The 24,380-nt window shown below is 43.4% G+C and overlaps 1 protein-coding gene across 4 annotated transcripts in view; it reads right to left on the bottom strand.

Moving 5' to 3' along the window:
• Window positions 1-24,380, bottom strand: part of mapk8ip1b (mitogen-activated protein kinase 8 interacting protein 1b) — a 54,779-nt gene that overhangs the window by 5,380 nt on the left and 25,019 nt on the right. For 3 of the 4 annotated variants that reach the window (XM_037095559.1, XM_037095560.1, XM_037095561.1), the window contains exons 3-9: window positions 18,449-18,706; window positions 11,802-11,883; window positions 8,696-9,832; window positions 4,881-4,956; window positions 2,792-2,964; window positions 1,336-1,439; window positions 801-917 (exon numbers count right to left, since the gene is read on the bottom strand). In XM_037095559.1, the coding sequence (XP_036951454.1) occupies window positions 801-917; window positions 1,336-1,439; window positions 2,792-2,964; window positions 4,881-4,956; window positions 8,696-9,832; window positions 11,802-11,883; window positions 18,449-18,706 (1,947 nt within the window). Of the gene's footprint in view, window positions 1-800; window positions 918-1,335; window positions 1,440-2,791; window positions 2,965-4,880; window positions 4,957-8,695; window positions 9,833-11,801; window positions 11,884-18,448; window positions 18,707-19,181; window positions 19,262-24,380 lie in introns of those variants that run through there. The other variant, XM_037095562.1, reaches the window with a different exon arrangement.

Here is a 24,380-nt window from a genome sequence, read left to right as displayed (position 1 = left end):
CAAGAGTCGTTCTTTTTTTTGTGTAATGTTACTATTATATGATTACTATAGTGCACTGATGATGTGCTTGAGGGAAGTGTGATGAGTAGCAACACACATTATCTGAATAGTGACTCCATACAAAGATCTTTTTTGAGACATTTTGCATTTAATCCTTAATTAATTAATTAATTCCTTATGTCTGATGTAAACCAAGCTGCAGACATAGATTTAATAGATTTATTGGCCCTCATAAATCTTCGAGTGTTGTACTTAAAATTCCTTTCATCTCTGCCATTTTCTATTTGGATGATGATAAAAGAAGTGGTGCATTTTAGGATAGGAGCCTTAACTGTGTCAGGTGTTAGTCTTACACTTAGGTGTGAGTGCATACAAAGCATATCAAATATTATCATATGTTCAGCATGAAAAATGTTGATTTGAAAAGCAACCTATTCATTTACATTTACATTTAGGGCATTTAGCAGATGCTTTTGTCCAAAGCGACTTACTATAAGTACATTCTTTTTACCTTATGTAACTTATTCTTAATTTTAGAATAGAAAAAGTGCGATGTTTCTCTCTTAAACGTTGAGGAATTGCAGTATAAAGTTGCTCAAAACTGAAATATGTGATCAAGAAAAGCCTTCCAGGCCTCCACAGGACACATCCGCCTGCAGTCTCCATCGGCAGCCACATGGGGGCAACATGCCTCAACTGTTCAGCATAAACGATGAGCCGTTGTCTGACAAAACCTGATGCAGCTGCACTGAATTAGTTTTACATGAATTAGACCGACAGAGGGACAGTGGGAGTCTTACTCTGTCGCAGGCATAATAATCCTCCTGAACTGAGAGCTTGATGCCTTTCACGCTGATCTCCAGGATGCAGGAGGAAGGCGGGTTGTACTTGACTGTCATCCTTCTGTTGGTGGCAATCTGGGAAACATCCATAAAAAAATGACGTCAGTTCAGAGTGTTAAATACCAACACTATAATACTGTTTATCCTGTGAGATAATGCTTTGTTTGACATGTTGCCAACTGCAAGAACCTCCTTTATTTTGTTGTGTGCTGCACCATAAGAAAATGACACATATCCTTAAAGCGCCGAGAGCATCTTACCACATTTTAAAGCACACAGGATTAATCCATTTTGTAATTTCTATTGTAGACACACTTCGCACTAAATTAGAAGCTGTGGGATGAATAATATGCTGCAGTTTTTTTCGCATCACGCTACATGTCTTCTACCAAAGTTTTCTGGGGGAATAGCTCATGTACGTATTTGTCTCTCTGTAATGTTGCTTTAGTGCAGTAGTGAAATGCTTGATGTGCACAAACAAGGGGCCCTTTACCTTCTGCATTGCTGCGCACAGAACATCGTTTCCTTTGTGGTAGGGCACCTGGACCGAGCCCAGGAACTTCAGCCGGTACCTGTCCACCCACTCACTGCTCTTCACTGCACAGGAGAGACAGAAAAACAAAAACTGGAAGTAAATTTTACTACTTTTTTAAATTATTTGTTTGCAAGATGACTTTAGTTGCTGATTAATTATCGACTGTTAAACAATCACCCTGACTGTGAGGGACTAGATTCAGCAGACGGATATCTAAATACAAATGGATGAACATAGAAAAACTTCTTGTCTTGCCTCTCCTTTGTTTCAATGTTTTGAACATAAATAACTTCTAATCTATAAATTGCTTCACTGTACTTCAGTGTGATGGCCAAAAGGTATTTATAGGTTGTTAGGTAATTATCAAACAAAATTATATTATATGTTATTATACACCAATGTTGAGCATTTAGCATTCACCAATGTTTCCACTGGATCTCATTCAATCACTCAATCTGCAAATGTCACTCACACAGTGAAGTCCTGTAACCGATAATACAGACTGGGATAAAACATAATTTTAATGCATATAGTTAGGGAACAAATGCTATCTCAAATGGAGCAGGAATTGAGCTGAAAATTCACTACTGTTAGTGTTGGCGGCTAAATTGGAAACAGTCCCTGAGTGGTCGACACTGAATTACTGATAAGCTTCTGGACAAGTTAGTTAGTTAGTTGCTTTTATTGTTAGTTAGTGGTTGGTGGTACTGCTCTCTACTTATGTAATATGAATTCATTCTAATGCAGATTGTTCACATTTCTGATGGGATTTGCCAAACTAAAAGCGCAACCTTGTCAAATCAAGGTAATGCCGTTATCGTTATGAAAATAAGTCTGTAGTGATCAATGCAGGACACTGTCAGCACAGATTTTTCATGTATTCATTTATTTTTTAGATACTATTTTGGCCTTTATATAGCTTTATTGATTGAACAGCTCAATAAATGACCGGAAACAGGATGAGAGAGGAGGAGTGACATGCAGCAAAGGGGCCCAGGCCGGGATTCAAACCCCCTGGCGAGGACAAAGCCACCGTACATGGAATACCCACTCATCAGTCCAACTGCAGTGTCCTCTTTTCATTTCATGTCTTTAGTTTCTGTGCGAAGTTATTCTTATAAGAGAGTTATCAATAAGCTTCAGTATCAATATCGGTGTAGAAAAAATGCTAACGCACACTCGTACACCTTCACCTGTAGAATTTAAAAATCACCACACATTTACAAAATTTGAAACTAAAAAGTACAAATAAAAAAAACAAAACAAAATACAATAATAGTATTCTGACATTAAGTTGGCCTTGGAGTCGTCTTGGGCACAATCAGTGTTCCCAGTCGGACCAAAGAAAGCATTTGTGGGATCTTTACCAACACATTCACGGTCAGTTCTCCTACAATGGCAGCATCGTCTGTACCTTTGTAGCTCTCGGGGTCCTTGGTCACCTCTGTGGCGTAGTAGGCTGGGAAGATTCCACGGGCGCCAGTTCGCATGTTGTAGCCCTCGTACCAGTAATCCTCTGACTGGACCTCCACCAGCAGCGGATCATCCACCTCCAGCTCCAGCTCGTCGTCATGTCGGGGGACAAACCTGTCGAGACAGACACAGTAATGTGGGCGATCAAAAGGACGTCACGGGCTTTTGATGCGGTGGGTGGTGCGGCTTACATGGCGTCTGCAGCACAAACATGTTTCAGGTCATCCGTCTGCTTTGATATGTGTTTCAGTTCAAGGGAATGCTCCTCGAGTGACCTGTGTTTTGAGTTGACGAGCCTGATGCTGGCTAGTCAGATGTGATGCTAATGGCTACAGAGACACTAGAAACGCTTTAAATATTACGCACAAGCTAGAAAACCACTGAATTAAAGGAACACTGCAAAAACCTCCTGCTTTCAGCCATGCATGTATAACGTCTCGCCCCATCACATGATATGTCAGTGCACAGAGACGCTGCTGTTCACATGACTGCATTCATTGCTGTTATTTTTGTCCCCCTCCCGTTTGCATCCATCAGCCCGAGGACTCGAACAGCAGCTGCAACTGCACGCTGCCAGCTGGAGAGCGACCGTTAACTGCAGAAACGTGAAGAAATTGAGCATGTTATGCTCCAGCTAAAAAAAAAAAAAAAAAAAGAACAGAAAAATGATTGAAGGAGATGAGTAACTGCACCCTTAGGTTCTGCTCAAGTGTGATGCAAAGGGGGTCAGGACAAGGGGACGAGGAGGATGCTGACTGTCTGATCACTGCTCAGTGTGGCACGGACAGCGACGCAGAGCTCGGAGCTAAGTGATGAGCTACCGTCAGACTCTGATAGTCAGAAGGACCACGAGTCTGGCGGAGCTTTAACAGCCAATCAAAGCACACTCGTGGCCCTCGGAGATAGTCACTGCGTGGGCGTGAGTGTCGAAGCCCGGCTAGGTGCTCTACTACAAGAGGCTCTCCGGTGTGGGTGTTTGTGGGCGAGTGCCAGTGCATAACCCGAGACATGCTGTTTTGTTTTTTTGCAGTTGATGATGCTGTTGATCGGCCGTAGATATCTTTTTAAGCTCTGAATTTGATGGTTATTGTCCTTAGTTGAGGACTAAATCTCATTTATGTATGTAGTATTTACACCGGCGGTTGCTGATGCTAACGCAGCTAACATCATTGCGTGAGAGGCAAACACTGGAGCTATGGTTGGCTGGTAATATGCGACTTCTACCCCCATTCAGATACAAATAGGATTGTATCAGGGTTAGTCTCAGTTTTTGTTCTATACACAGCTGTCATTGCTGGATCTCCTCTGGTAATTCCTCCCAGTTACTTCTCGGGTTTGCTTACTGGTTTGCTGAGATTTGGGAAGGTTCCACGTCAGCTGTCGGATCATCAGTTTCACTCCAATAAATTCCGTCTCAGCCAGCAGCTTGGCAGAAACCTAATGATGAATACTGTGTTGACGGTGGAGTGTTTTTTTTTTTCCCCCTCTGGTAGTTAAGAATCACTGCTGCGTGTGACACCACAGGTCATTGCTGGAAGCTGAAGCAGAGCACGTATGATTTTTTTTCAGCTGATGTCAGCAGCTCAGCAGGCATCACCACCAAAGCGGAGGAGATTTGCTGTGTACGGGAAAATGAGGAGGCAGACTTGAAGTGATATGTTAAATGACAAAGACAAAAATGTGCTTTTCTGTAGAATGACTGCTTAAAATGATAACTAAAGGCCAATTTTAAAGGCTGTTGAGGTAATTGTGAGATCAGGGGGATGTGGCTAGACGGAACTCTAACAGGTCTTGTTTACAATCTGTCTGATTTAGAATCGCAGGGTTTCTGTTGAGATTCTATTGGGTATTTTGTTTGCACTCATTCAGTGCGGCACAGTCTTGAGTCGATACGTTTGATTTCCTGACCGCCAGTGTGATGTGTCGGGGGGGGAATGATTCGATAAGACTAACTGCTAAAACAAGGTTGATGTTTGTGCAACAATCCCTGTGCATGCAGAGGTTATGATGTTAGTGCAGTTCTTCCTCACCTGTAGACGGCTCGGTGGCTCTGGTCCTTCTCTTCCCCATTTATGATGCAAGAGTAAAGGCCGAAGGACTCTGCGCCTTGAAAGCCAGAGAGTGAAAGAGACAGAATGTGAGAGAAGACTGAATAAGGCAATAACGAAGTGTCAGCCTGCGTATTCAGCTGGCATGGAGATGAATGGTGTCCACTTCAAGTTGCGACAAAAGTCCATCGCACGCAAACAGAAACCAAAATTAGGACACACTGTGTGTACTTTTAAGCACTCGTGCATATTCACGACCTGCGAATCACGCGTTAATTAGGCATGAAGCAGATGAGCATTGTGCATTTCTGCCTACGTTCCCCGGAGACTTCCGCCAGCCCCGCCTGCAGTACTCTGATAAACCGCCGCGGTGTTTCTAATGAGTCTGTAAAAAACACAGACGGCGTTCCAAGAGGACGGCAGAGACTATAAGAGGAAGTGACCGCACATGTATTATAGACAACTCCCTTTCATATTAATCCCGTCTGTCCATTACACACCTGGTTGGGGGTCAGTGTTTGACTGATGATACTTCCCACTCTTTTCCCGAGGTGAGAATCAGCCTAATGAGAGTTGTTCCGAGAATCCGCTATCGAGACTCAGTAGGAGAAAGTGGCAAATCTGAGCTTCTGTCCTTAGGACAAAACCTTTCACATGTCTCAAATCTCAAAGATTTTTCTAATGAAAGATTCACACCTGGCTGACGACTGCTTTCCGTTCTGTACACATTCTCAGACCCGCGGTTGTAAGGCTTTTGGGCAACGCTCAGAGCGGCATTCGCGCCGCATCCAAAAGCTCAGCCCCATCATGAATGGCATATTTCTGCGGATTCCCAAACATTTGCAAAGACGGGGGATTAAATGATTTTCCCTGGGAGCAGTGAAATCCCCTCTCTTAGTGTTACAAACTGCTGTGCAGCGTTTAGGTATCCGACCAGCCTCTGAACTCATTATTAAAACTGGACTTCTTGGATCAAATTTGATCGTCTTACCTACATCTTTATTAAGGCTGCTTGCACATTTTAACAACTGCTTCACGTGCAAACGCCTACTCTTACAGGTTGAGTTCATCCAAAACTGAAAATTCAGTCATCATCTTCTGATCCCCATGATGATGGAAAGTCGGATTAAGTTCAAGTCAAGTAGAATTTTCTTAAACAACTACAGTAGATGGGGTTTTGATTTGTAAACAAACAAGTGAAATAAAAACATAGAATGGCCCTATTAAGCTTATCCAGTGGGATCCTAATCTCCGAGAGGCCTGAGATCTTAAATGGATTTGAAAAGACGTCATTTAAACCCTTTTCAAAGCCAAAATCTTTACCATAGCTGCTAAGCTACGAGCGTTAGCTCAGACCCCGTCTACAGCGCCCATCGAAGGTGTACCTACAATTTTTCTCAAATCAGCGTGGGGTCTCAGGGCTTCCAGAGTCTTGGATTATGCCTGTAAGGAGTCAAATTTAAGTTATTTAACATTTCGAATCGTCTACTCCCTATCTGCTTCAGTTTTTTTAAGAGAATGCTGCAGCGTTGTTTTTATGTGAAGCTTCAGAAATGTTTTGAGAAATTCACCCGACTTTCCACCAGCAATAGGCTGAGTAGATGGAGATTGAATTTTTAATTTTGGTTGAACTTATCCTTTAAAGTCATGGTTTATTTGGTGACACCTGTTGTTGATGGTGGAAGCAGCAAGTTTATGTCAAAGGGGCATATTTTTGATTGTTCGACACATATTGTATTGAACATGGCACTACAGCACATGTGGAAAAAGGTTGAAAAAAAGGCTTTTGTGACTTTAGAGGGAGCTGTGCAAAATCTGGTACTCTGTCTTGGTAGTTGACTTGCATTATGGGCAATATAGGCACCAGGTTTTCATAAAAGGAAAGAAAATGTGTAGATAATAATAAACAAATAAAAAAAAACAATATATGAAGGAAGGCATATGATATCTCTGGTTCTGCTGTCTTGATTTCGGTCCTCATACTTAGAAGACCACAATGCTAAGTTGGTGGATTACTCTTTTAAGAATGATCTTCTTGTTTGAAAAGACTTGTGTATCAAACACACACCTTGACAATGAAACTTGTGTGTCAGTTAACACTGCAGCTTTTGAGGGTTCGTGGGGTCAAACTGTTTTCTCACAAAAGATTCAGACACTTAACGGTGTTGTCAAACTCAACGGGGTCAGAAAATCTTTGGGATTTTAACTTGAAGCAGCCAAAAGTCACATGGCGGTGACAAAACACTGTTCCCCAGTCCTTGCAAACACCGTCTCTAAGACTGCCATTACTTTAATGCCTAAAGAAAGATTGGTCGGGACAACAGAGGGGAATACAAGAATCTGGGGGCTAATCCAGGAGAACTGCAAGCTGCTCTTGGCTCGAGGTCCCTCCACCCAGCAGGCCAAAGAAATGTCCAGCTGGGTTTCTGATAAAGATATCAACAAAGCAGCAAAGACTGCAGCCTTCGTTTTCAAGCCACACAAGCTGACGTGGGTCATGTGTCCTAAATTAGGATAATCCTCATGTAAATAACATGTTCCTTTATCTAAAATAAAACATTTCAGATGTGATTCTACTCAGTATTGTCAGTTATAGCTTTATGTCTTCCTCACTAAATCTTTAGTCACAGTCACAAAGTTAAATCCAGCTAAAGCGCAGTCACATATCCGCAAAGAGCTACATGTCAGGCGGATGATGATCTGTGCTGCACAGGAATATTCCAGCACCTGAACATCCCCGCGGCTTTGCCTCATCAGCCGTCATCGCTTTTAGCTTTTATCGCCAACGCTGCCAATTCGCCTAGACAGCATTCACTGCTGTGAAACCGTACGACTAAAGGGAAGCACACAGAACAACAGCCTGCTGTGCTGGTGTGCTTCCTGGTGGTTCACACATAATTCTAAGCGGGGCGAATGTAATGTCTTGTATTTCTGTTCTCACTAATAAAACCCATTCTCTTTGGAAAAGAGGAGGGCGATGTGTCGCTGTGACTGATCTGGTATTCAGTTACAGATGTTATAAGACAACGCGGCTTCACACTGTGAAGTATTGAGAGGCTACATGCTAATCATCCCCATTCGTTCATTACTTACACTTTTTGATTATTCTCTTGACGCTGCAAAAAAAAAAAAAAAAACCTGACATGTACATGTGTTATTTAGTTACATAATCAGGACTAAACACAAAGAAATGCCAAATCATTCATTAATCACTAACCCAAATAATTTGTTCCCTCACAAAAAATGTAAATGAATATTTGATATCAACCTCAAATACTCTCTGTTTAAAGATATTTTTGGTTGCCTGTTAGGGCCAGCATTTTTCTGTTGCTTTAACATAAAATGTTAATGTTTTCATTTTCTTTTTTTTTTTTTACATCGCATGAGACAAAACCTGATAATACAATATAAGAAAAAATCAATTCTGCAATTGACAACTGAATTTAAATGGGCATAACTCTCTATATATCCACTGAAAATTGTTTAGAATAATTGGTTTAGTGTCTGGACCTGAAATTCAATGCTTTTTTCTTTCTCTTATTGTGTATCAGATACATGCTCACCTCCTGCTTTTGGAAAAGGCTAAAGTGTGTTTGCCAATATTAAACCTGTAAGTCTGAATTTGGCCTTAAACAGAGCATTGACCTTTCAAATGACTTCCAGCTGTCAGACACTGGGATTAGATTACCGTCCTCTTGGCAGAGCTAAAAAAAAGACCCAGCTCAGATGGTAAAAAATAAATAAATAAACGAAAAAATAATGAATCACTACATGTTCCTATAATTGCAGTGACTTACTGGAGGAGCGAGAGCGTCCATTCATGAAGACGTTGAGGAACTTCTTGGAGAAGTGCAGGTCGACCTCCGGAGTGGAGTCTTCGGACAGACAGGCAGTGGCCTCTCTCCTCACTCCTCCCATCCGAGCGCCGTCCTCGTCCTCCTCCTCATCTTCCTCCTCGTACTCCTCCCCGATGGCCGACTCGTAGGGGGAAGAGACGCAGTTGTCGTAGACGGTGGCCGAGTCGCTGTCGTCACTGTAGCCTTGGTAACACTGCCGCAGACTGACCAGTTCTAGCTGAGCGTGCTCGTCCACCACTAGCGTGTATTTGACTGAGTCATACGAGAGGCCGCTGGCCTCCGAGCTCATGGAAGTCCTTGGTGGAACTCTGCTGCCACCGCCGTCCCCCTTTCCTCCCCCCTTCCTCATCCTTCCGTCCATTATTATCCTGTCCACATCCTCGTCCTCCCCGCAGTAGCTTTCGTCCGTGGCGTCCACGTACTCAACCGATGATCCGGCTCTCAGCATGACCCCGGCCCCCGTGCCCTCGCCCTTCAGGCTAAGATCCAACGCAAGGGAAGAGCGAGCCGAGAGAGCCATGCTGGGCGGCGTTATGAGGGACTCTACACAGGAAGCATATGAAGGTGGGGGGACATAGACCTCGTCCTCCTCGTAGATGGATGGGTTTGTCCGGTCTGGGAGGGGCTGGTAAGGAGGCGGGCCCTCTGTGTCGGAGCTGATGGACATGCGGCCCTGCTCAGTCTGCTGCGAGAGGAAAGGCCGGTCCTGTGCGCTTGGGGCCTCAAGGGGGTCGGCCGAACGCTGCACCGGAGTCAGGTAGATCTCCTCTGTGGGCTCTAGATGGACGTCCGTGTGGTAGCGGATCCTCTCCCGTTGGTTTCCGCCTCCATCCGCCTTGCCCGCCGGGTAAAGAGGAGCCGGTGTATAGTTCTGCGGTGGCGGCGGCGCGGGCGGCTTTTCCTGAAGCTTAGAGCGCGTCGCAGCCGCCGTGGATGAGCCGTGCGAGTGCCCGGAGGTGTGGCTGTGCCTGCAGGGGGCGTCGGTGGAGGTCCCGCGGTCCTTGGTCTGCGCCCCCCCGCCGTGCACCTTGTCCTCGTCGCTCAGGCAGCTGTGCTCACGCGGAGGGGTGAGCTCACCTGGAGGAAGGCAAGACGCAAGCAACAGCACGCAGACAGTCGCACAGACACACATGCAGACAGACAAAGCCGCACAGAGGCCAGACGCACAGAGGAAATGATGCAGAAATGCAGACATGACGGACAAAAACAGACACGGCGGACATGGCAGCGAGCGGAAAAGACAGAAAGCACAAACGGGAAGAGAGAAACGTAGAAATGGTTAGGTAACGGATGCTGGGATTACGCAGCTTAATCCCCATTACTCATCAAATTCAGAGTGCAGCAGGGAAAAGGTGATTGACGTGTTATGTCATAATCCATCGACGGGGAATCCGACCATGATATTTATTCACGGCGGGTGATGCGGCATGACGTTCTGAAAACACAGGACTTCAAACTACATTGTGAGACAAAAGTCAGCATTTATGGAGCAGGGAGGCCAATGCGAGCCAAACCTGAGACTCTGCTCGACAGGCAGGTCCGTGTGTCTGCCAAATTGTGACCCAAACGGTCAACAACTACCTCTCATCGCATTCAAAAAAGGAAAAAGGAATTTTCTCGAAGGGCTGAGCAGACTTGGTCTTTAAGGAGTGACTTTGATTCGCAATTCAAAAGGAAGCCACATTTTTCCAAGACAGCTCCTTAAAACAAACTACTACTCAACTCAAAATGAGTCTGTGGTGCTTGTGGGGCCATTCGATGTCACGTGTCCAGTGTGTCCAATTAAAAAATCTGCTGGCTTCATTACACAATGTCCGCGAAAGCTTAGTGTGAGTAAAAAAACATTGGCACAATATCTGTATGTCACTTTTATAGTTAAGGTTTCTGGTTATGTGTATATGTATGGTTTAAACAGACGATGAAGATCAATGATCATAAATCCTGTGGGTAATTTACTGTCAAAGCATGTTTAATTGAACTGTTTACATCTTTTTATTTAGATTTATAAAAGACACAGAACCTTTCGGTCACAGTCTTTTCTTCGTGTTGCTGTTTGATGCTAGTGAATGGTGAGACAGCTTTCTTCAGGAAAAAACAAAACAGGCCCAAACTTTGGTGAGCAACGCTGGACATCGGTGCAATTCGGCCGCACAGGTCATTCTAGTGCAGCCTCCAGTGGCTGCAACGGCCCCCCGTCGCTGACAGAAAAATCCAAAATTAAATTTATAACAAATGTTGCTAAAGTCAAACATTACAGCAAAGTGATTTCAATTTCAATTCAGCATTCGTCTTCATTTCAATTCATTGGGTGCAAACCCAAGGCTAAGAAATGGGGTAACCATCTCAGAATATTGAGTGATTGCTCCCATTCTGGCTGAAGTGAGGCATGAAAGGCAAGTTGATTTATCCCGAATGGTCTCTCTCTCTCTCTCTCTCTCTCTCTCTCTCTCTGTCTCTCTCTCTCTCTCTCTCTGTCTCTCTCTCTCTGTCTCTCTCTCTCTCTGTCTCTCTCTCTGTCTCTCTCTCTCTCTGTCTCTCTCTCTCTGTCTCTCTGTCTCTCTCTCTCTCTGTCTCTCTCTCTGTCTCTCTCTCTCTCTCTCTGTCTCTGTCTCTCTCTCTCTAAAATCATCAACAGAATGAGTGCCGCACTTCCCCTGACGGTGGCGACTTGTTGGCTGTGAGTTTGGTTAGTCTCGCCTCACATGCCGCTCTGAAAAGAGTCGTAGCAATGAGCAATGACAGCTCCAAGCTAGCTAAGCCCTGAGCTGGCTAACACACATGCACGCAGACACACGCACACGCACACGCACACACACACACAGCTAGCTAGACTTAGCTCAGCATAGCTAATCCAAGCACTTTCCACTGTCCCCTGAGGATCAGACAGACACAGCCTGCCAGACTCACTGCAAATCACATGCTCATTCATCTGCTGTGCTCGCGGCACAGGGGTGAATAATGTCAGAGACGGCATCCTGATCTGCACATTCAAAAAGAAAGTCGGGCTGAAACGTGTGTGATGATCCGGCAGGAACGAAGAGCTCACCTGTTTTAAGAGGCGACGAGGAGCCTGACACCTTCTCCTGCCAGCTGTATTTCTTCCCAAAGGAGTTGTTGTTTAGCGTGTCCTGAGGAGACGCAGGAAAAGAAGAAGTAGGAAAAGAAGAAGGAGGTGGGGAGGAGGAAAAAATAGATGGAGGGAAGGGAGAGAGAGAGAGTTGGTCACAGAGTTCTGGATCCTCAAACTCAATGTACACAACGTTTTGTCTCCCTGTCTCTCTCTCTCTCTCTCTCTCTCTCTAAACTACACTGTTAGACACTGCACTTCAAACTGCACACACACAGCACACACACACACACACACACACACACACACAAAGCTTTTATTCTGTTGAATGAGCTGGGATTCTTTTGTCTGTGCTCCGTGGTGTGCATTTAAAGGGACCAGACCTTTTACCACAGCCCCTGGACACACACACCCACACACACACACACACACACTGAGAGTCTCTTTAGGCTGTTTGGGGAGTTGTTGATAGATGACAGCCTATGAGAGCCTATTCTGGAGAACATGATACTTCTCAACAGCCCTCTTTCAGATTCTACCTCAAGGCTGAGAGACAAAAAATTTAACAATTTTCCAGTAAAAAAAAAAAAAAAAAAGACCCCTAATGGCCACGCAGCAGCATGAATGAAGAGCGGAAAATGTTATTCAAGAGGAAAATAGCGCAAGCTGAAAATCTTCTGTGACCTTTGTCAGCGACATCGCTGCTGAGTGCGGCCCTCGCTGCAGCTCACTACACTGAACTGACCACACCCAGCCGGGAGAACGCAGTGAAACACATTTACTTTTGTACCTTAATATGATAAACAACTTAATATTGTTGAAACATCTTGTCTTAATTGATCCTGTCTGAAGTGAAATAGCCTTGTGTAAGTGGGTTGTAACTTGCACACTGGCTCCATGAAGCAGAAGTAAAAAAAGCCAAAAAAACAGCCAAACCTTTCCCCTCCAAACAAAATGAACGCACTGCTGATCTGAAGTGCTCCGAATCACGTCAGATTCAAACATGAAATGTAAAAGGACCAACATGCTACAAAAAGTCCCAGCTTGGGGCAAGAGAAAGCTAGGTGAAGCCTATGGCTGGGAAACATCTGAAGTGATGCCGTACTAGTGCCGAAACGAAAAATGAGTTTGAGTGATAACTTTTTTTTGGGGGGATTTAAAAGGCCCACCACCAGAGACCACCAGAGGAACTGTTGGCAACTGAGACAGACGTTTGTTGCTGCTTCATGCCAACGGGTTAGGCTAACGTTGTTTTCTGGCCTCTGAGGCTGAACACAGCAAAGCTATGGACGTGTGGTGCAGGGACGAGGACCCTTTAAAGCCCCGGCATGAGGATGCATGTTGGACTCTTGGTCTGACTCCCTTCCTCAGTGAAGGGAAGGGAGTCAGGCCCCGTCACCCCACTGGGTGAGACCATCGGAGGTTTGCCGTCAGAGCGAGAGTGGGAAACAGCGGTGACTACAGCGGTGAGCTAATGAGCAACTCCTGCTTCGTGGCGAAGGAGGAAAAAACTGAGGAAAAACACGATCCCTCCTCCCTCATTCAGAAACGCAGAGTAACGGCCCCGCCGACGATAATGTCGGGCTGGACTTGCATTTAGGGTTTTGGGTCACTCTTGGGCCTTCATAGCACTACATGGTGAGCACAGTGAAGCATTTAGCAGCTAGATGTGAAGATTGTTATTGCAGAGACCAAAAACAGAGGTGAAAGAGAGTGAATATCAGACTTTGATTTATCCGGCGGACACAAACACAACCCCAAATTAATCAAAACACAGTCGGTACCACTGGAGTGTTGAGGCTGACACCCAAAGACAAGAGAGGGAAAGACACAGGTGGTAATGGGAGATAGTAATGGATGGAAGGGGGAACTGGAAACTCCTGTGACGATGATGTGCGGTCCAAAATAACACTGTGTCCTCCTCCCTCTGTCCACCCACCGCCATGCATGACTCACTTCCCATCTACGTGTACCAGGCGGAGACGGAGCTGTTGCCCCTGGTAACGGGTGAATCAGCAGGTGGGAGACTGCAGTACTGATCTGAGGCTCAAAGGCTCGTCGCACCGCAGCGACAGAAAGATCATCGCTCGGGGAAGTGACTCTGATGCGGTGTGTATTATTAATATCGACAGGGAAGTGACTCTGATAGCGCGCGGCAGTCCTCTGTTCAGCTGTGGGCAACACACACACACACACACACACACACTCTTCGATATCATCCTTTTTTGGCTTATGTTGAACAGTTTATTACAGCGTGTAATCTTCGTAATCGTGGCCATCGCTTCCGTCACTAATGCTAATGCTATGTTGACCACGTGATTTCTGGGGTCGGGACATGCCAGCAATCGCTCGATTAGACAGGCTGTGGCCAAGAGTTTTGCCATCTCATTTACTGTGGAACCAGGAAGTCAATCTTTAAACTGTGTTGATCAAACGCTTGGGGTCATAACTTTAATCATTATCCTTATCGTAAGTTTTCTTCTGAGTAAGTGTGGCTAACTTGAGAGCTTGTGAGATGTCTGACAGTCCATCCACTCGCGTTTCTTACCTCAACTGATTTCTTTTTAGCGACAGTGTTCTCAGCTCCGAAACAGCAAAAAATAAGATCAAACTTGTGATAAATTGAAATGATCTTCGGGGGTGTTTGCAGCGTTTGACAGGCTGACTAAAGACTAAAAAACCCTTTCACTAATCTCAGTTCTACATATAGAATACAAACAAAATCTTCATCATTTCCTTGATGCTGAATTTGCCCGTGTGCAGTCCTGTATTTAGGTACAACAAGAGTGCAGTATGTAGGTTAACCCTCTAAATCACATACTTGTATACGCACACACACAAATACGCACATGTAGGCTACATCAACAGAAGGAGGCTGTCGTACCCAGATGAGAGATTAGAGTGTGACTTGGATTAGGAAGGAGGAATCCCTCCTGAGTTGGGCGTCTGTCTCTCTGTCTGTTGGATCCTTTGATACGAAAGGAGACGACCTGTGAAATAAAACCTTCCCCCATTTTATCGCAAATAGCTCCGCAAATACTGCACGTGTTTGTGTACTTCATTTTTACAGACTGCAGCTGATCTTCGCTTCGACACAAATCCCACTCGTCTGCCTCAAAAGTGTTTAAGGGTCTCACGATACCTTCACAGGTTTTTTTTTTTTTTTTTTTCCACCATGCAATTCTTATTGGATCTAGAGATATTGCTTGTCGAAAAGCCTCAGTGCTCCGACTGTGATCGGTGCTCGGAGCTGCTCTTCTTCTTCAACAACACAACTCTCACTCGCTGCCAAACGATGCAGAGCTAAATGTACATTTTGCATTTTTACCAATCCGCTGACCTGGAAACAGTCGAACAGCGCTCTCTCTCTCTCTCTCCTTACAGTACTCTCTCTGAGGAAAGAAAAAAAAACAAAAAACTGCCCGGAGATCATCAGCACTCATCTGCCTCATCTCATTTGAGTTTTGTCTACACCGCCTGACTAAACCTCAGCCTCCGCTGTCAGCTTGCCACTATCCGTATTATAAAGCTTTCATTCTCAGGCTCTAAAACAATTAATTCCCTCATGTGGTCATTTTCTGTTGCCATAAGGTCGTCCTAACCCTGTGCAATTTGCCTGTGAGAAATCCATGACAGGCGAGCAGACCAATTTCTACACCCACAGGAGCAAGAAATTTACCAGAATGCACCGCAGACGTATTGTGCAGACCTGTCATCAGCACAAACGCCTCGTCAACAGCTTTTTGTAATGTTTCTTTGGTCCTCATCTTATCTAGAATCAAAAGGCTTTCTGTGCTTCATCCACAGCAGAGCCATTTTATTCCCGAGCCAGTGGGGTTGTCGGTGGGCTTTCTGGGAAATGTAGGAAACCACTCTGATCACTTTCGATCTGTGAGAAGAAATCAAAGCTAATAATTCATATAAAAAGGCTGTAACAACTAGAACTAGACCCTCACATTAAACCGACAGTCATGATGAACACTAGAGAATGACTGATCTGTAACTGTGGCCAAGCTATGTTAGAGTCCAAAAACCAAAATGACTACAAGACCTGCTGCTGGTGGATGCTCAGTCTTGTTGAGTCACGTCCTCAAAGGTCATGTGAAGGCCACTTTCAGGAAAACCCCTGACTTATTTAACATGAAATTGTTTTAAATCAGGTTGTGTTTTCTGTTTTTTTTTTTTTTTTTTTTCCTTTCTTTTATTTGGCTGCTGTATGAAGACAGTTAACAATAGCCCAGGAGACAGGAAGACTTCCCAAGTAGAGAAACGTTTGAGGGCAATTATTTGCTTTATACATGGCTGCTTTGACAGGTCAACACACACACACACACACACACACACACACACACACACACACACTGAGAACAGTAGGCATGCTTCCACCTCACAGAGACTGGGCAGAGAACAAAAGCGCAGACAAATATAGAGCTGCTTGGTTGATCATGTTGACAGTCTGCACTGTGGAGCGTGTGTGTGTTAAAGTCAAGGGCAAACTCACATGCATAATACTCTATAGGTTGCATAATATAATCACCACAGAGGTGTTTACATTTCTATGTAATGCATCGTAAAGTACATTTTTTGAAAACTAAAGTGGATGAATGAATATGAAATTCAGAATACATTTATTATCTTACTATTATATTTACTATACTTTATTATTCTTGCTATGAATACATTCTTTAACGCTTGAATTACTAAATCCTGCCATCAAGTTACTATATTCCCTCAGATTCAGGACATTAACCCCAAGATTACAGCAATAACAAGTGAAGTCAGACATTGTGGTGGCAGCTGCAGGCTAGCAGCTTTGTTTTGTTGTCGATTTGTCTTTAAAATGACAACATTCATCTCCTCAATTATTGTTTTATTGTTTGAATTACAGTAATCGTGGGTAAAATGGCAACATGGAATGTGAAAGGTGTCACTTATTGTGATGAAATCAGCAGATTTTCAACAAACCTGCAGTCCTTCAGAGCCATTCAGCCGCTTTCAGCGTATAGTTTTGGTTTAACGGCACATTTACTGTCTGGCGTAAAAGTCTGGTGCGTTGCTGTCGTAAGCCAACCCGATCATTTTATTCGGCCTGAATGGAAATGACTGGACTGCCTTCCTGTCCCACTTTGCCTGTGCTCACACTGTGCCTGACTGGAGTCTTCTGTGAGTCTAAGTGAGTTAAGTTTGTGAATGTGTGAATGGGATGTGAGGTACTTGAATATGTTCAGCAAAGACAGCAAAGCACTAACAGCAGCAGCTAACCCAGGACTGTTAAAACAAAGCACGCACCCCATCATCTAGAAAACAAGTTAACTAGCATCATCGTCATTTACTTTTGTTCATCATGTGAGAGAGTTGTTTATATGCATATTTATGAGACAAAAAAAAAAAAAAAAAGCTTAAAGAACTTGTGGAATGTCGAGAACTATCCACTCACACACATCTCCAGAGCTACGGGGCCGTTGGTGTGGAACTCTGGATATGGCGTGGGAAGTGGAACCCTGTTCATTCAAAGCTGCTCAGTGATGCACGAAGCCAAAAAAGCTCAACTTCCTGCGTATAAAAATGTTCCAGAGCCCACACTGTTGGGCCCGAAATGCATCTGCAGTAGAGACTCCAGCTGGCCGGGCCGGCTAACCTCGGGGTTAATCCTTAGCTAACTTGAATGATGAAATGACTTAATGGTTCGACAACTCTAGACTTTCCAAATGTCATCGGACCAAAAGCGATCAAATTCTGTTGGTGAAACATGTCATTTTGCGGGGGGTTTCTACCGTTCTACAGTTGATTCTTTTACAATGTAGGCTTATGGGAAAAAGGCCTTTTGGGCCAGTTTTGGCCAATATGTCGCATTGGCTTTCAAAGCTCGGCGCTGTTCCTGGGGGCTTGGCTGTAGCCATTCTGTTACCAGGGCGCTCCAAGTCTGTCCTTTGAGCGAAGGAAAACAAGAGTGCTGCTTTCTGAACAGACGGTGGACGGATACACACACTAGATCAACACTCATGCATACCTACACGCACGCGCGCAATTGCACACAGCCTCACCCAAACACACATCCTCACATGGCATGTCTACACCTGTGAGGACCCTTATTGATACTGTATATTCTTCTGCTCCTACACTAAACACATTTCTGACCATAAGACCTTAAAATAACCCTCATACGGCCCTTTAAAGACAAAATCTTTCCCCTTGAGGTTCAAGGCTGACACTGGTCCTCACAAAGACAGACATCCACGAACACGCACACACAGTCACGAGCTCGAGCTGCATTCAAACGCAAACAGAGACGGGCACCAAGGAGAAAAAAATCTCAGTGTCTCTGTGTCTTGACAATTGTCAATTGAGACTATTGTTCGGTCGCGCAAACACATCCTGTCAGAGAAACAATTGTAGTGAATACATTGGTGATGTCACACGGGTCAATAATTCCATTTTGAATTGTCATATCAGTGTATGAGCATGAACCCGGACAGGCAGACACACCGATGGACAGGAAAAAAAGGTCTTCCTTACTGACGCTCTACTCCTCCTGCTGATCACTTTGATCAATATTCTGTCATCTGCCATGAACTGTGTGTACGTTTCAGTCTGTGTGTGTGTGTGTGTGTTCATGTAGGATCTACCTGTGTGCGCGGCACAATCGGGAAGAGGTTAAGGGTCGTGGGTCTCTTGGGCCGGTAGGTATCCATGGTGCTAGGTGCCGCGGGGTCCTTGATGACTGGCGGTGGTGCGATGGCAGACGCCTTCGAGGACTCTTTGTCACCACGGTAACCGTCAGCACCGTCGATGAGTTCCAAATGCAGCATCTCTGCCTGAAACTGGCCGACGGCGCCCAGCTCGGCCCTCCCCGACATGCTATTGGTTCCTCGCCTCACATGGCCCTGCAGAGATTGGAGGGGAGAACACTGTCAGTCAAGGCAGAGAGAGGCAGAGAGAGACAGGCGGAAGGAAGGAGAGAGAGGCTGCGTGCGGAGGGGATGAGGAGACTGAGCCGGCCAATAAGAGGCTGCTCTGTCTCCAGCCTGTAACACTGTCACTGCCAACGCTGAGCTGCTTAAAGCACAGCGACGAGAGACCGAGACTGTAACCAGCATCTGTTTCTCCACATGACAGCGTTTACCTACAGTGATGAAGCGAGGATGAACACTCCCTCCGCTCTGCTAATCACTGTTCAGTTTCACAGCTTGTGTTTTTTTTTTTTTCCAATTCAGTCTCCAATATGAAAGTCGCTGTTAATGACCACTCTGCTTGAGGTCTCACCTTGCCAGATAATCAAACTTAACTATCATTTCATTTTCACTACACTGTTTTTTCTGTCATGGTGCTCATGTAAGAAATGGGGGTTGTGGTACTGACTTGGTGACTGACGTATCCGGCCCACTGACGTCATTTGACAGCTGCGGTAGCGGTTTGTTGCTAGGAGCATTTATCCAGATGTTTGTCATGCTGTTTAAGAAATATTTAATAATTGGTTGGAGCAGTTATTTCTGTAAGTTAACTCAAGGCAATCTGCAGGTCAGTGTCAATGTTGAGCATACAGAGTGCCACTTTTTGGGGCCAGTTATAGCCATCCTAGCCACATGGTTCTAGTGATGGTGATGTTGATCTGTTGCTCCGCCATTTTGACCCAGACAGACATATCTCATCAACTATAAATGGATCGCCATGATATTTTGTAAAGACCTTCACACTACCCAGAAGATGGATCCTACTTTGGTGTTTCCTAAAGTCACCATGAAGCACACTCTTGTAACAATTAGATGATGACCATTCATTTGCAACATACTGTCACAGTCCCTTGAGGATATTATTTCAAAGTAATTGATCATCTGAGTTCACCTCTAAAATCCCACATACTTGGAAGGCCCCTGACCTTCCCTCAACTGCCACCAAATGGTTTCATTTTGTTGAAATATGTTGACAATTTAAGATTGCAGAGAAACTAGGAGGACAGACATCCATGGTTCCCAAAGGATCAACTGTGATAGCTTTGTTTATTTTTCACTGTGCCCCACCATCAGGTCATAATCGCAATTTGTCAAACACTTAAATGGCAAAATACCTTCAAAACTATCAAAAGTGTGACACTTCCATCAGCCTCAGCTAAACTCTGAGTCCAGTACTTATTAGCGAAGAGGTTATTTTCATGGCAATCCTCTCAATCCTCATCTCACGTATTCCACAAGTCGACATATTCGCCCCAAATCCCGACAAATTGGAGCAGTTGTTTCATTTGGTGATGAGATTCATTTTGTCTTCTGCATCACTGCTGAAATCAAAGCCAACGCAGGCGTCATCTGAGAGGCAGTAAGTCAAAGGGCACTGGGACAGTTCAGTCACTTCCCATTACTATCCCTGCAGCCACACACACACAGAACACATGGTCACTCCTAGATGCTTTGACATGAACACCAGGGTTACTGCTAAGCCTATTACTGTCTTTATCTCTCTACTGCAAACACAAAAGCTTTAAGCTCCAAATCTATTAAGAATGAAAACTCATGTAAAATTAAATACAATCTAACAAAATTAGAGTTAATCTGACACACACACATATATATATATACACATATATATATATATATACATACATATATATATATATATACATACATATATATGTATGTATATATATATATATATATATGTATATATGTATGTATATGTATATATATATATACACACATATACATATACACATACACACATATATATACATACATACATACATACGTTACATATATTCGCAATAAAAAACTCATTATTCATTGACAATACATATGTTCATGGCCCATTTCAATTCTCTCAGTGGGACATTGTAGTCAAATTTAGCTTGTTATCAAACATTTTTGAAATGAGAACTGTGAGCCACAATTTCTTCATATGAGAATGTATTTACGATGCAATTTACAAGGAGAAATGAATAATGATGACATTGATTTATCACTCAGAACTACATATCGGTCAAATCCTAATTGGAAAACTACTCAGCCATACCAATGCAGTGATAAGACTTTAAACTAATGTGGGAGAATAAAAATCGAAAATGAAACGGTCTTTAGGAGCTGGAGCAGAGCTGATCCGGAGAAAGATCAACATCAGCAATGGAACGTACAGTGATATTTCAGGAAGGATCAGCGATAGAAGAGTCGTGTGGTGAACTAACATTAACCATTGACATTAACCCGCATTTTTTATGCAGATGCTGAACAGCATTCATATCCAGAGAAATAATTATGTTCACAGTATTTAAACCTTCACTGACAGCATGTGTGTTATTTACACATGCAAACACCTCCATTCTTGGCTGTATGCCGGTGACTAGCAGCATTATGAAGATCATCATGTTGTGTTATCCTTTGTAAATGAGGCAGAGTGGGTGTCGACGTGTGCGTGCGCAGCTGCAGAAAGGAAGCTAACTCACAGTCGGTGAATAGAATGGAGGTTAATCCAATTCCATTGGCTAAGTGTTGCCTTGCAGCACATTTGTATGCAGAGAAACACCGATCACAGATATCCAGAGGTCTCTCTCCCTCGAGAGAGAAAGAGGCTTGTGTGTATTTGAGAGTGGGCTGCTATAATGGTTTGCTAAAAGCCCAGAAAGCATTGAATTAGGACAACAATGGGAGGTGTTTGTGTTGCTGCATTCCTATTCAGGGACTGCATCCATTAAAAGTCTACATTTAGACTAACTACTGATACAAACATTTTAAAAATGTGGCAGAGAGAAGCTCTCTCAAAAATACAGACATAGGCAGATGTCAATAACTGTCAGGGCACGGGAATGATTTGTAAATTGAGTTCATAGTCACTGCTGTTTGTCTGGTTTTGTCCCTATTCAGATGTGGGGTTTTTTTTTCTGTTCACGGGCCTGGTTGAAAGTCTCTGATGTTACACTGAAAGTAATCTCTGGACTGTCATAATTGTTTTCTTCAAACAGGATAATTCTGCCCGACCGAAAAGGATTTACACTAAATGCCATCATTCAGTACCAGCACGATGTGTCATGGGCCATTTATTAAGGTGGAAAGTTTGACCAAAGCAACGTTGGACATCGAATTTTTGATTTTTGGCATCTTTCCATCTCATTTATCCTGACTGCCATCATGAAAGTTGTAGAAGTGTATCATACTTATGAGAGCAGCTTATTATGACCCGTACTGACGTTTCTTATTAGGCAGCAACCTCTAGTGGAAGTTGTTGTAAGATGACAGTTAATTAATCCCTCAGTGGGGAAATTCACATGTTGTGTGTAATTATTAGTCAGAATTGAGAGTGATGCCATGTAAAGAATGAGAAAGAAATCAAAAACGTGCAGGATTTTCACTTGGCAGACCGTTTGTCATGCAGTTATACACCTATTGTAAGTAGGTTTTGAACACAATTTGCAGCAGTAATGTATTGTAGTAATGTATTGTCTAACCAACACCACAATGTTTTTTTTTCAAAACATAACTAAGTACTTTTAGTCTCAGTTTAGTTGCAGTTGCCCTGATGGACTGTAGTGCTGCTGCACTGTCATTCATGGACTCTTAACATATTTCTTTTAGAAGCAGCTGGACATATTCAGTCATTTCAGGATGAGGCTGTGTTGTCTTTGTCATGACAATGATTTTGTCTTGGGTTTCAGTTCCCAAAAGTTATTTTTTAGGGGAATAACAATGCATCGATTCAGATTGTTATTTTGATTCGACGATCAACAATCCAATAACACTGATGCAAGACGAATCATGTCACCACCAATTGTTAAGATACGCCTTTATTTTACATTTTTGAAAGCATTGATAAAATAATATTTCCACTAAAGAGTAATACAATCATCAAATCATATTTTAGTTGATTTTTGTGACTTGATATAAATGTAAATGATTGTGTTAAAGTGGGCATACGATGCCATCTCATATCAATCACAGGCCCCTGTATTGAATAGTATCAAGATCATATCATGGCCGACTTTGTGATGTGTGGAAATATCATATTGTTGTCCAAAGAATCAATAGAATAATGCATCATGCTGAAACTTGCAATTCACACCCCTACTTATTTAAACAGCAGTTGCCACCCACAGATACTGTAGGAATAGCACATTTAAAAAAGAAATTATTGACAATAATTTGGGATTTTGTAAAATCATGCAATAGCTATCCTCTGGTGAGTGAGTTCATAATGGGACTGCTATTAAAGTAGTTGTAATTGCTCCCACTATCCATCCATCCATCCATCCATCCATCCATCCATCCATCCATTAAATACTCATCACCCACTCCCCTATCTTTTGAGCTGTCACAACATGCTCATGTTACCCCTCCTCCTCCACCCGTACTTTCAGTTCATTTACATCATTCACATCACACCACTTTCTGTCTTGGCACCTGTAATCACACCATCACCCCCCTCTCTCCCAACATTTCCTTTTCCTTTTCCTTTCCCCCCCTCTCTCCTCCAGTTCACCATCTCACCTGCTGAGGATCGATACCTGTTAATGTGGAGGTCTTCAACCCTTCCCCTCATGTTTTATGACCTCAATTACAACCGGCCGCTTTAAGGAAGCTCCATCCCCTGTTGCTAAGAGACAAGGGGGGGGGAGGCAGACGAGATGCTGCTGCCCTGAAGATGTGATGCTCGCATCCCGTCCAATCAGAGCAGCCCGAGCTAGGCAATCACACAGCAAACAGGTCAGATACAACAACACAGGAGTGAAAATGCTAAAACCTGCTGCTGAGCTATGTTTAGTGGTAGATACATCCAAAAAACAAAAAGACAGACCAATAAACTACAGATAAATAAATGAGAAAAATGTCCAGAAAGACAATAAATAGTTAAGATCTGATTGCAGAACAGATTTCCTCATTCAGTTATCTTAATCATTAACATATTAAAACTTTGCAAGGATCTCAAGGTAAACATGATAAATCTCACTATTTTTTTTTTAATCCTGTTGTCAAATAAATCATTGGACTTGTTGCTCCCATATCATTAAATATCAACAAAATCGAGAAATTAATATCCTTGTTTTTAAATTGTGTATCAAATCTGGACTACATGTTTGCGCTTGAGTGTCCAAAACAGTTGAAGTACTCAAAACAAGTAAGTGGCACTGTATCACCAAAGTAATCACTATTTGCTGCTTCCTGTAGCTGCCCTTAGCTAGTTAGCTCAGTTAGCCATGAAGTACGGGGTTCTGACTGGGGAGCTCTGGGACCAGGGGACTGCTACAGTTTACACTGCTAGAACAGGAGCTTTGGGTGGAATGGGCCAGGGCTAACAGCTTAGCATGCTAACTTCAGCAGTATCTTTGCAATATAATATATAGACATCATATGGTCAGAACTGCTAACTGCAAAACTTCCTTACATATTGTCTCATTAAAAATCCAGGTCAAAGTCATATTTAAAAACAACTAAAGTTGCAGTAGCAATATTCTGTAGTTTTACCAGATAAAGTCCCATTTAAAATACCTTATGTACCCCCAACGATTACCACAACTATAGCAGCTCCGATCAGCTCTACAGAGTATTTATCTTATTTCAGGTCATTATTTTGGGTGTATCGATG

Source organism: Acanthopagrus latus, chromosome 4 (genome assembly GCF_904848185.1).
Source record: "Acanthopagrus latus isolate v.2019 chromosome 4, fAcaLat1.1, whole genome shotgun sequence".
NCBI classification, from domain to species: Eukaryota; Metazoa; Chordata; class Actinopteri; order Spariformes; family Sparidae; genus Acanthopagrus; species Acanthopagrus latus.
The sequence above is the reverse complement of the archived record's forward strand: the minus strand, read 5'-3'. Positions and strand labels throughout refer to the sequence as shown.